Source organism: Echinops telfairi, unplaced genomic scaffold, assembly GCF_000313985.2.
Source record: "Echinops telfairi isolate 266 unplaced genomic scaffold, ASM31398v2 ScPeMD7_11;HRSCAF=52, whole genome shotgun sequence".
Lineage (NCBI taxonomy): Eukaryota > Metazoa > Chordata > Mammalia > Afrosoricida > Tenrecidae > Echinops > Echinops telfairi.
The window spans coordinates 34,353,636-34,365,461 of record NW_022103908.1 but is presented as its reverse complement, the minus strand read 5'-3'; the positions used below and the strand labels follow the sequence as shown (position 1 = coordinate 34,365,461).

At 42.7% G+C, this 11,826-nt stretch overlaps 1 protein-coding gene across 1 annotated transcript; it reads left to right on the top strand.

The window, feature by feature from the left end:
• The first annotated feature begins 1,324 nt into the window (after window positions 1-1,324).
• On the top strand, window positions 1,325-6,074 carry LOC101656386 (kelch repeat and BTB domain-containing protein 6). The gene has a single exon (XM_004707970.2). The coding sequence runs from the start codon at window positions 1,591-1,593 to the stop codon at window positions 3,598-3,600; it is 2,010 nt and encodes a 669-aa protein (XP_004708027.1). The 5' UTR covers window positions 1,325-1,590; the 3' UTR covers window positions 3,601-6,074.
• The last annotated feature ends 5,752 nt before the right edge of the window (window positions 6,075-11,826 follow it).

Here is an 11,826-nt window from a genome sequence, read left to right as displayed (position 1 = left end):
GAAGACTACTACTTGTAGGATTTTAAATGACCATTACAATCTTTTATATATCTTGTTAAAAACACACTGGTATCAAGTCAAATTCCAATTCATAGTGACCCTATAGCACAGGGGAGAAGCCTGTGGGTTTCTGAGACGGTAACTCTTCGCTGAAGTAGAAAGACTCCTCTTTCTCCTATGGAGCAGCTGGTAGTTTTGAACTGCTGATCCTACAGTTGGCAGCCCAATGTGAAACCATTGGACCACCAAGACCCCTTAAATACATGTGTATACATTCTGAAAGCTCAGAGAACCCAAATAATTTCAAATACCCCAATTTCGAAGGATATATGGCACCAATGTTTCCAAAAGGATAAATTAAGAGAGTAATTAAGCAGTTAACTTGTTTAAATTTGCATTTAGTGTGGTCCTCTTGGGTTTTGCTTACTTGTGGCAACATGGCTCCAATAACTACCTGTATCTATTCATATTGACCGTCTGTCTATCCTCTCTTCTAGCACACCAGTTATATCAACAATGATTGCATCACAAGAGCATTAACTTATTGCATTCACAAATACCCTATTCTCAAATATTGTCACATTCTCAGTTCTGAGATACTTTGCTAAGCACAACAAATTCCCTTGTGTTTCCTCTATTTCTAGTTGAGGAATGTGTTTCTATTTTACTTTGTGTTTTCATACTTGGATCATATTGAGAATCTGAGAAGATATCAGGTACACATAAATTGTCTTTTGTGCCTCTTAAAATTTTACACACACACACATACACACTCAACTTTTGACCCATTCCCCCAGAATAATGCACTTTCCTCTTAATTTTAACTTCTGGAGCTGGGGGTCATCATCACGCCCCTGGTAAACTACAAAATTCACTGGCATTGAGTGGAATCTGCCTCAAAGGGACCCTATAGGTTAGGGCAAAATACCCCTGTGCGTTTTCGAGACTAACTCTTTCTATGAGCGTACAAAGCCGCCCCTATCACCTTCGGAGGGGCTGGCGGTTTTGTACTGCTGACCTTGTGGTTAGCTTCCCAACGCATACCCCCTAAGCCACCAGGGATCCAGACACCCACGGCAAGAACACGTGTAACGGAATTCCAAGGCCAGGGCAAGAACCAGTGTCACAGAGTCGCAAGAATATTTCTATAAAAGGAGTGACCACGGACCAGTCTAGAAACATCGCGATATTATTCAAACTTCTATTCCCAACATACAAAGCAGTTCCTTCCTGTTCATCTGGCTCTTCCCAGGGGTCTGAAGGGGCCCAACATGCCTAGAGCGCGAGGGGCACCCTGGGAGTGGTAGTTCCCTGGGCGCCTAAGGGCGTTGCCTGCGCAGCAGTAGAGCCTTCCACAGCGCTAGCCAGCAGATTCTGGGAGGGTGTGCTGAGTCGGAGAAAGGTGAGGCGAACGCTGATTACGCGATAAACGGATGCTTATTGCGGTATTCTCTTAAATCAATTAATTGCGACTAGGGCCTCGGGCTATTTAGGGCCAGCGAAATTTTAGCCTTAGTGGGCAGTGGGTACGGAGGCGCCAGAGCCGGGCAGCTGCAGTCGTACTCGCCCTCCGCGGCCGCCATCCATACCATGCAGTCACTGGAGGAAACCCCGAGCTCTAGCCCTGTCGCCAGCCCCCGTGGGGGGAAACAGCCCAAGAAGATCCACAAACCCACGGTATCGGCTTTTTTCACGGGCCCAGAGGAGCTGAGAGATTTGTTTCATTCTGCAACTGTGATGACACAGCTCAAGTCCTTCTATGACGCGCGGCTGCTCTGCGATGTGACCATCGAGGTGGTGACACCGGGTAGCGGGCCTGGCACGGGTCGCCTTTTCCATTGTAACCGCAACATCTTGGCGGCTGCGTGCCCCTACTTCAAGAGCATGTTCACGGGCGGGATGTACGAGAGCCAGCAGGCGAGTGTGACGATGCACGATGTGGACGCGGAGTCCTTCGAGGTGCTGGTTGACTACTGCTACACCGGCCGTGTGTTGCTGAGCGAAGCCAACGTGCAGCGCCTCTATGCTGCCTCTGACATGCTGCAGCTGGAGTACGTGCGGGAAGCCTGCGCCTCCTTCCTAGCCCGGCGCCTGGACCTGACCAACTGCACTGCCATCTTCAAGTTTGCTGACGTCTTCGGCCATTACCAGCTACAGTCTGAGGCCGAGTCGTTCATCGCGCACAACTTCAAGCAGCTCAGCCAGATGGATTCAGTTAGGGAGGAGAGTCTAGCAGATCTGACCCTGGAGCAGCTGCTGGCTGTGCTGCGCTTGGACAGTCTGGACGTAGACAGTGAACAGACTGTGTGTCAGGTGGGCTTGCAGTGGCTGGAAGCTGCACCCAAAGAGCGGGGTCCCAGTGCAGCAGAAGTCTTCAAGTGCGTCCGCTGGACACACTTCACTGACAAGGATCGAGACTACCTGGAAGGGCTGCTGACCAAGCCCCTTGTGAAGAAGCACTGCCTGGACGTTATTGAGGGGGCCCTGCAGATGCGCTATGGTGACATGATGTACAAGACGCTGGTGCCCAAGCCAAACAGCAGCACCAGCTCTGCTGTTTCCTCAGCAGAAGATCCATCCCAGAGGATAGGGATGTGTGCCAAGGAGATGGTGATTCTCTTTGGACACCCCAGAGATCCCTTTGTGTGCTGCGACCCCTATTCAGGGGATATTTACACTGTGCCATCACCTTTGACCAGCCTGGCTCACACCAAGACCATCACCTCCTCAGCTGTCTGTATCTCTCCTGACCATGACATCTATCTAGCTGCCCAGCCCAGGAAAGACCTCTGGGTATACAAACCAGCCCAGAATAGCTGGCAGGAACTTGCAGACCGCTTGCTGTGTCGTGTGGGCATGGATATGGCTTACCTCGATGGCTACATTTACATTTTGGGTGGGCGAGACCCTGTTACTGGTGACAAATTAAAGGAAGTGGAATGCTACAGTGTTCAGAGGAACCAGTGGGCACTCGTGGATCCGCTGCCCCGTTCTTTTATATCCTTTGACTTATTAGTAATTCAGAACTACCTTTATGCTGTCAACAGTAAGCGCATGTTTTGCTACGATCCTAGCCATAATATGTGGCTGAAATGTATTTCTCTTAAGCGGAGTGACTTTCAGGATGCCTGTGTCTTCAATGATGAGATCTATTGTGTCTGTGACATTCCAGTGGTGAAGGTCTACAACCCATTCAGAGGAGAATGGAGGCAGATTAGAAACGTCCCCGTGGTGTCAGAGACCAACAACTACCGTATTATCAACCATGGCCAAAAGTTGCTGCTGCTGACCACGCACACCCCGCAGTGGAGAAAGAACCAGCTGACCGTGTATGAGTATGATGTCACAGAAGACCGCTGGACTAACATAGGCGCCAAGTTAGGCCTCTTGCAGTTTGACTCCAATTTTTTCTGTGCCTCTGCTCGAGTTTTTCCTTCTTGCCTTGAACCTGGCCAGAGTTTCATCACCGAGGTAGAGGAGATCCGGACCCATTCCAATATTGAATGGGAGATAGGTGGAATCAGCGAGTTGGACTCTGAGTCAGGAAGTTCAAGTTCTTTATCTGATGATGATATCTGGTTGAGGCTAGGGCCTCCCTAAAAAGCACAGGGCTATGTGTAGAAGTAGACACATTGAAGTGTTTCTGCTGTGAAAAGTATTTTTCCAAAATAGGTTTTCCCTTTCCTGAGGAGTGGGGAGAAAGATGATTAGCTGCAGTTTAGTTTTGAAAAGGCATTGGTTGAAATACTGATATAATCATCTTAGCACTCCAGGAAATCAACCTATTTAGTAATTTACTGTACCAAAAGGTTGAGTTAATTTAATTGGGTAGTATGTTAACTTTTCCCTATCCTAAGTTAGCCTTCTATTAATTTTTGTGTTCATTTTAGTCTCACAAAAAGTGTAACGTTTGAAATATCATTTTTATACTCCCCCTAACTGCCATCAAGTGGATTCCAACTCATATAGGACAAAGTACAATACAAGTGCTCTTGGGTTTCCAAAACTGTAAATCTTTACAGTGACAGCCAGCTTCATCTTCCTCTAGCAGGGATGGTGGATTTGAACCACCCACCTCTGGTTAGGAGCCCAATGAAGAACCCTCTTCAAAACCAGAAAACTCATTGCAGTTGGAATTGCTGAAGTGTGTATTTTCCTTCAAAACAATCTTGTCAATTTCCAAAAAAATGTAAACATGGTTTCTGTGCTGTTCATTTACAAAATGCATTCTAAGTTAAATAGTTTGCTAAGTTTTATTTTGATTGTCTCACTTTCTGCAAAGGGGGAAAAAATAGGATACCATATGTCTTAAGTATTCAGATTAACCATAAACTATAAATAAATGTAGGATTCCATTTGAAGTTTTAGATTAATTTTGGAATATAAAATATTTACTTTCTGAAATGTACCAATTTTCCATTAGAAAGAATTATATTCTAGTAATGTCACCTAATATTTAAAAAACTTTTCTAAAAAGCAAAAAATATCTTGGCAGGTTTATATTTTTGATGATGTATAAACTGTAGAGATTTTACAGCTTTGGAAACCCTATGTAGGGTCACTATGAGAATCCACTTGATGGCAGTAGGTTTTTTGTTGTTTTTTTAAAATATCTGATACATACTTAAGTAAATCAGAGAAATAATGATTTTTTTTCACTGAACATATGATTGTGTAAAATTTTATCCATTGCCTTGTCTTAAAAAATTTATATGATTCCTAAAGTATTTTGGCTGTGTAGTTTTGGTGTTCAGCATAGAGGACTCTTCAGCAAGAAATGATTTATTCTTTACTATTTGGGAGGCAATGTATGTTTTATAAATATTGATAAGCTAAAAACAGTATTTTATTGAGATCATTAGTTTTTGTGTTTATCAGCTCTGAAATTAAGTGCCAGCAAAGAACTTTATATCTTTAACCTTTGTAAAGAATTGTTTCGTGCAGCCTTGAAATTATCTGTAAGTCACTGTTCTTGTTCTTGATTGGGGTTAGTGTATTTTTATGCCAGATGATAAAAAGTTAAAGATCCAAAATGAGTGATATATTTCCTCTAATATATTTCCCTAGCATTACACAGTCTGGCATTTGTATCTGTTCTGTACTTCTCTGTGTACTATACTCCTGTCTTGTTTTTGGTCTCTGCTTTATCACCAAGTGTAATGAAAAGCCCAGGAATAAAAGGCTAAATTGCCCCAAACTGACATTGTTAGCTACAAGAAAATATAGGTGCGTTCCTTCTGAGGCTTTGTTAATACATATAGTTGTCACAATAAATGTACATGATTAATGGTCATATGCTTATGGTCTAATAACGTTTTTATCCAGTTAGAAAGATCTTCCCTCTTCCAGGTTAATTCTCTCGTGACACAAGGCTCTCATTTCTTTCACACTGGCAGAGTACAGAAACATGTGGCCCAGTGTGGGAAACCTGGCTTTTGATTGAAGTGTCACAGGGTGGAAATAGAGAGTGGGGGAGACAAGGGAGCTTTAAAAAATAGTAGTAACTTTTGGGGGCCATTTTATTGTCCATGTGAAGTGTCTGCGGGACATTCCTGTGTAGCTTTCTTTTTAGTGAAGTGAGTTGCTTGCGCTAGCCATATGCGTTCCTTCAGAGAGTGAACCATGCTTCCGTGGCCTAAAACTAAATTTTATTCCACTTGTTACCAGAGATGTTTTAAGCATAGAGAGCTATTTCACAGTACCATCTGTTTTTTCTTGGCCAACTTTTTCTTCACCACTAATTGCTTGCTGATAGCTTTTTGTTTGTCAGGTTGAACTATCAGGCAATGCTCATCTCAAGCAGATTATCCATCTATAGAATGAAGGCATTGCAGCCAGTTTATAAGGAAACAAATGTCTTATTTGTTGTTCTCAACCTTGGAGCTAAAGCCTGAAGCTAAATAGTAGTAATATGTTCCTTTACAGTGTGGTTTTCTTGGGAAGAATTTTGACTTCATAACATGTTGGTGAATTAGAAAATGGGTGTTAACAATTATTTTATTTTATAGATATGTGATTTGTATGTGGTTAGTTGCAAATAAAGTTGGTAGTAAAACTAAGCAGGCCTCTTGCCATCTTGATTCCGTGTTTGCTTACTTCCACAGTTAGTAATGCTTTATTGACAGTCATTCCTTTGTTGACAGGAAAGCATCCTTGTCTCCATTTTCCAATTAATTAGCTTATCTTTTAGGAAATGCTCAATATAATGTAATTCTCAGGAGAATATTTGTAATATTTGGAATGATTGTAAAAATCTTTTATATCTATGTTCCTGCATCTGTAAAATTCACAGAACCTACATCAGTGCAAATATTTTTAAATTCAAGGGTTAAGTATTATTGATAGTACCAAAAATATAACATAGCAGTTAAGATCCAGTTTTTTGTCTTCCTGTTCCACTATTCTTAGGGGGGTTACTCTGGCCCACATGATCCGAGCTGGCCCATCATATATCCTATTCCAGCCATCTGGAAGGAGGGAAGGGGGTTTATGCACATAATATAGGTTGGATCTATGCCTTTTGGTCATATGCTTGCAAGAATGGCTGGGAGTAGTATATTCTGGCCCACCATGAATACAGTTAAAATTAAGAGGATTCTTCTAGTACATCAAAGGAAAAATGATACTAAACTTTAAGTAGCAATCTCCATCATACCAGCTAAGCTTGATCACATGGTAGCCAGAATGATTGCCAGCATCCTCAAGACTCACATCCTGCTGGCTTGAAACCCCAGTGAGAAGAGGCAGTTTCTGATACAAGCGTAGAAAGTTACTTTGGGACCTGAGCTTGTTATAATGGGCCAGGGGCCACTTCCTGGACTACATGGACCACAGCCTTTGGAAGGCACAGTAAGGTAAAGATTTCCAACAGAGTAAGGCAACTGAGGAGAGAAGATAGGCAGAGGGTGAGCTATTTTGCAAGTAGTATGGCATCAATTTGCAATCAAGAGCATTGACTGAGACATGAAGGTCCCATGGGGCTGGGGGGTTGTGGCGAAGGTGTTTTATGTTTTCACTTGCTGTAGCCCCTGGCGCAAGTGTCATTCCAGCACATGTGCTAGGCCTCCCACCAAACCTTAAGTTGGACTCCCACCCTAAGAAGAACAAGGGGAGCACGCTAACCTCCTCCTACTCAGTATCATGAAGGCAAGGACACTTCCATCGCATCTTGACTAAATAGAGTCTAAGACAATGTACCAAAGTCTTATCCCAACATAAAGGTGGCAATTTCCAAAATGGTAAGTAAAGAGTGCTGAGAAGTGCCTTGATATAAAATGGTTTGGCACGGTTTATCTTAAACAATAAAAGTCACTTATTGAGGAGAAAAAAAGGACATCAGAATTATAGTTCATGATGAAAACTGGAAATGTCTTAGAGCTAAGTTATATACTTAGTGAATTTCCTTAAATATGGTTCTTCTGTCCAGTTGCCTACCATTCAGCCACTGCCATCAAGTCAATTACAACTCATTGTAACAGCCCCTGTGTGTTTCGGAGGCTATAAATCTTTATAGGAGTAGAAAGCATCTGATGGTTTCAAACTGCTAACCTAGCGGTTAGCAGCCCAACACATAACCCTCTACACCACTAGGGCTCCTTCAATTTGTCTATAACACATCAAATCAATTGGTAGGAGCATGCAAATAAGGTGTAGAGGGACTCTAACTCAAGGATTTTTCAGTTCCTCCATTCTTCTATGTATAAGAGAGCCATCTCAGAAGCTGGAACAGAGAATTCTGGGGCCCTCAAGAAAGAATAGCTACCCCTGGGGCATTTGTAGGTTCTCTCTCTGAATGGTAAAGGCAGCCGAGGCTGGGCACAGAGACCATGAGCCAGAGCAAAGAGCAGCACCCCTGAGACCATGAGAGTGAGGCAGAGCGCCAGGCAGGCTTCCTGCCGAGGGAGGCAGAGGCCAGGGGACTGGGAGACTGAGAGGCTGAGGATCTGAGGGCCAGAGAGAAATTGGGCTGCTGGCTGAGAAGAGGCTCTGCTGTGGACCTATGACTCTAGGGTCAATGTTTTCTGATTCTGGCTTGTGGGAACCTGTTAGCTTCCCTGATGAACCCCCGTAATTGTATATACTGTCCGTAAGTTCTGTGTGGCCATTGAGGTGAATTATCAAACCCAGCAGAAGAACAGTGCTGAGAGGAATGGTTGGTGTCAGAATAGGGTTAAGAAAGGATAGTGGGTGGAGACATGCCTGACTTCTCTGACTTGTGGCAATCAACCGTGGGCTGGTGAGGGGATGGATTTTCCTTCTCCTTCCCGAAGCTGGAGGAGCACAGATGTGTCTTCCTGTACCAACAGTCCGCATTTTCTGTGCCAGGAATAGCTTTGGAATGCTGTGATGTATGTGCTTCTCTTCCTCTCAGTTGGAATCCAGCTCACTAGCCGCAATAGTTACTCAAGACTTAGTTTCCTGTCCAGTTCATTAACTGACTGCCAGCAAGTTGATTCTGACTCAAAGTGACCCTATACTGTAGAGGAGAATTGCCTCTTTGAGTTTCTGAAACTTTTAAAATAATTACAGGAGCAGGTAGCCATATCTACCTCTTTCTCTCAAGAAGCAACTGGTGTGTTCGAACTGTTGACTTCGCGGTTAGCAGCAAAATGTGCAGCACATGAGGCCACTAGGGCTCCTCTCTTTAACTGAGTTCAGGTTCATTATGGTATCTTTAAGATATACATAGTTCAGTGTTTGTGTGTGTGAAAGTCTCAAAAGAACTACCAGAGAATGTTTTTGAATCATTGCTTCTGTCAAGTTGTGATTGAAGTTTTACCATTATAATTTTCATTATGGATATCAACAATCATTTTAAAAATGCACATAACCTTTACTTTCCTGTAAAATGCTAACCTCTGCCAGCCAACAAAGTAATACTCCAATCAGTAATCATGTGTTTCTTTTCCTATTTAATAATCACTTAGTCTTCATTCTGTTTCCATTCTACTAAATCTGTGTATAAGGAGCCCTGCAGGTGTAGTGGTTACACATTAGCGATGATGATCCACAAGTCAGTAGTTTGAAACCACCAGTTGCTCTATGGGAGAAAGATAAGGTTTTCTATTCCCACAGAATAGAAACCCACAGCGGCAGTTCAACCTTGTTCAGGAGGGTTTCCGTGAGTCAGAATGGCAGTGAGTGGCATCTACATTTGGGGGCAGTGGTGGTCCAGTGATCAAATTCTTGCCTTCCCTGTATGACACCAAGGTTCAGTTCCTAGTCAGTTCACCTCAAGTGCAGCTACCATCTACCCAACTCTCTGTGGAGGCTTGAGTGTTACTATGATGCTAAACAGGTCTCAGTCCAGCTTCTAGAGAAAGATGGCCTAGGGAAAAAGGGCTGGCAATCTACTACTTCCAGAAATCAGCCAATGAAAATCCTATGGATCAGAATGGTCTGAGCCTCTTCCAGTTATGGGAATGGCACAGGACTGGGCACTGTTTCTTTCCATTGTGCATAGGATCAGGTCCAACTCCACAGTGGCTTAACAACAACAATAAATCTATGAACTTAAAAACAGCAATTCTATTATAAGCTGTGACTGGGTTCTCCATATTCTAACATAGAGCAGCTCTTCTATGCTTTTTTTAGTATTATGGTCCATGTTTTATTTCTTACAGAATCCTCATATGCTGAAGTCATCTAGTGAATTGATTTGTTGGATTTCTGTATTTATTATCCACTAGAATGTGGACTCCATCATGATAGGGACCGTATCTGTCTTTTTTGACAGCTCTAATCTACCAGTGTGACGTCACTGTACTGACGAATATGTGGTGAACGAAATGAGAATATGTTTGGTGCTTTCGCATGCTTGTATTTTTAGCTCTTATCATTTGGTCAATTTTCTAGCTCTGAGGGAGAGCTATTATTAAACTATTTTGACTTGTTGCCATAGCAACCTCCAGCTATTCAGTGAGGCTGGTGTGCACATTCTATCAGACAACCAAACACAAAGTATTTTCAATGATAGAATATTGATTCTATTATAATTTACATTTCTCCCACTACATTGAGAGAGGTATTCTTGATACATCTTAGGAAGATGACAGGAAATTGGAAAGATAATACAAATTGATTGATCCATACCAAAAAAGCCGGGGAATAAAAGCAACGCTCGGTCTGACTTACATTGCCACTCCCAAGCCTTTCATGCTTCCCCACCTCCAGTTCCTCCACCTACTCACAGAACCCAGGACTTCAGTGAACTTTCTTTTGCCTTTTCAGAGAACTGTCTGTCTCAGATTTGTAAGGAGATTTCGAGAGGTGAAGGAGTTTGGGGGAAATAATTGCTGCAAAACAACCCATCCTCCTCTCTCAGACCTCTCCGTCTACATTTTACGTGCAAAACTAAGGCGGCTTTAATCAAACTGGATTGGCCATCATGTTGTTGTTGTTAGGTGTTGTTGAGCTGGTGCTGACTCATAGTGCCCCTATGTACCACCAGACAACACACAGCCCCTGTCTGGTCCAGCTCAAGGCTCACAGGCACTGTGATTTTTGATCCTATTGCTGCAGCCACTGTGCCAATCTATTTCATTGTGTGTCTTCCTCTGTTATGCTGACCCTCTACTAAGCATGACATCCTTCTTCAGGGACTGATCTCTACTGATAACAAGCCACTATGCTACAAAGTCTTACCATCCTCACTTGCAAGTGGCTGTGTGGCTGCACTTCTGTCCAAGACAAATTTGTTCATTTTTTCTGGCCATTCATGGTACATTCAATATTCTTTGTAAACACTATAATTCGAAAGCATCCATTATTTTGGGGGCATTGCCCAGTATTCACATGCATCTGAGGTGATTGAAAATACTTCTGCTGGGGTATTTGGGAAAGTACACCTTAGGCTTCCAGGTGACATTTTGCTTTTTAACGCTTTAAATAGGTTTTTCATAGCATAGTTTCCCAATGCAACCCATCCTTTGATTTCTTGGCTATTGCTTCCATGAGTGTTGAGCATGGATCCAAGTAAAAGAATTAAATGATGTTCCTTATTGGTCCAGTTGTGAGGATTTTTGCTGTCTCTGTGTTGAGATGTAATCCATATGGAAGCCTGTAGTCCTTGATGTTCATCAATAAGTACTTCAATTTCTTTTTACTTACAGCAAGTAAGGTTGTATCCTCTGTGTACTGTAGGTTGTAAATAAATCTTCTTCCAATCCTGATGCTGCTTTCTTTGTCATATAGCCCTAACTCTCAAGTTGTTTGCTGAGCTTTTCCAGTCTAGTCTGTTGGGGCGCCATGCCCTGGCCCTAAAGTCCACCTTCAGCATTCCCTAGGGATCTTGCCGCTCCATTCCCTAACTGTCTTTTTTAATCTTTTGGAGTGTTTGGTTGATGTATTTAGCAGGTCTCTCATTCGGAGAATATATGTTTACAATGCTTAGTGGTTCTTTGTCTACCATTCCCTTGAACATTATATAGTGTCCCTTCTTAGCTCTTTTTATGGGTTGCACTTTGAGGTCAGTTTTATCCAAGATTAGGATTGAACCCTGTTTTTCTTGCTGTTTGCTTGGTATTCCTCTCTCAAGCCTATTTTTGTCTGTAGCCTTGAGGTGTGTCTCCTGTAGGCAGCAGATTGATGTGTTGTGTTTTCTAAGCCAGTCTTAGTCTGTCTTTTAATGCCTGAGTTCAGGCCATTGATATTCAGGGTTATTCTCTCCATCTCTGGACTCTGTGATGTCATTTTATACCTTTTGTGTTGGGTATTTTCCTACTTTCCTTTCTCATTAGTGTGTTATGCATGTGTGTGTATCTGTGTATCATTCTTGACTTCTTTCCATCCTTAAGCCAATGCTATCTCGGGGTCTGTTTTCACTTT

Excerpts from the sequence above, each read along its gene's own strand:
- LOC101656386 (XM_004707970.2), top strand. The coding sequence starts at position 1,591 with ATGCAGTCACTGGAGGAAACCCCGAGCTCTAGCCCTGTCGCCAGCCCC.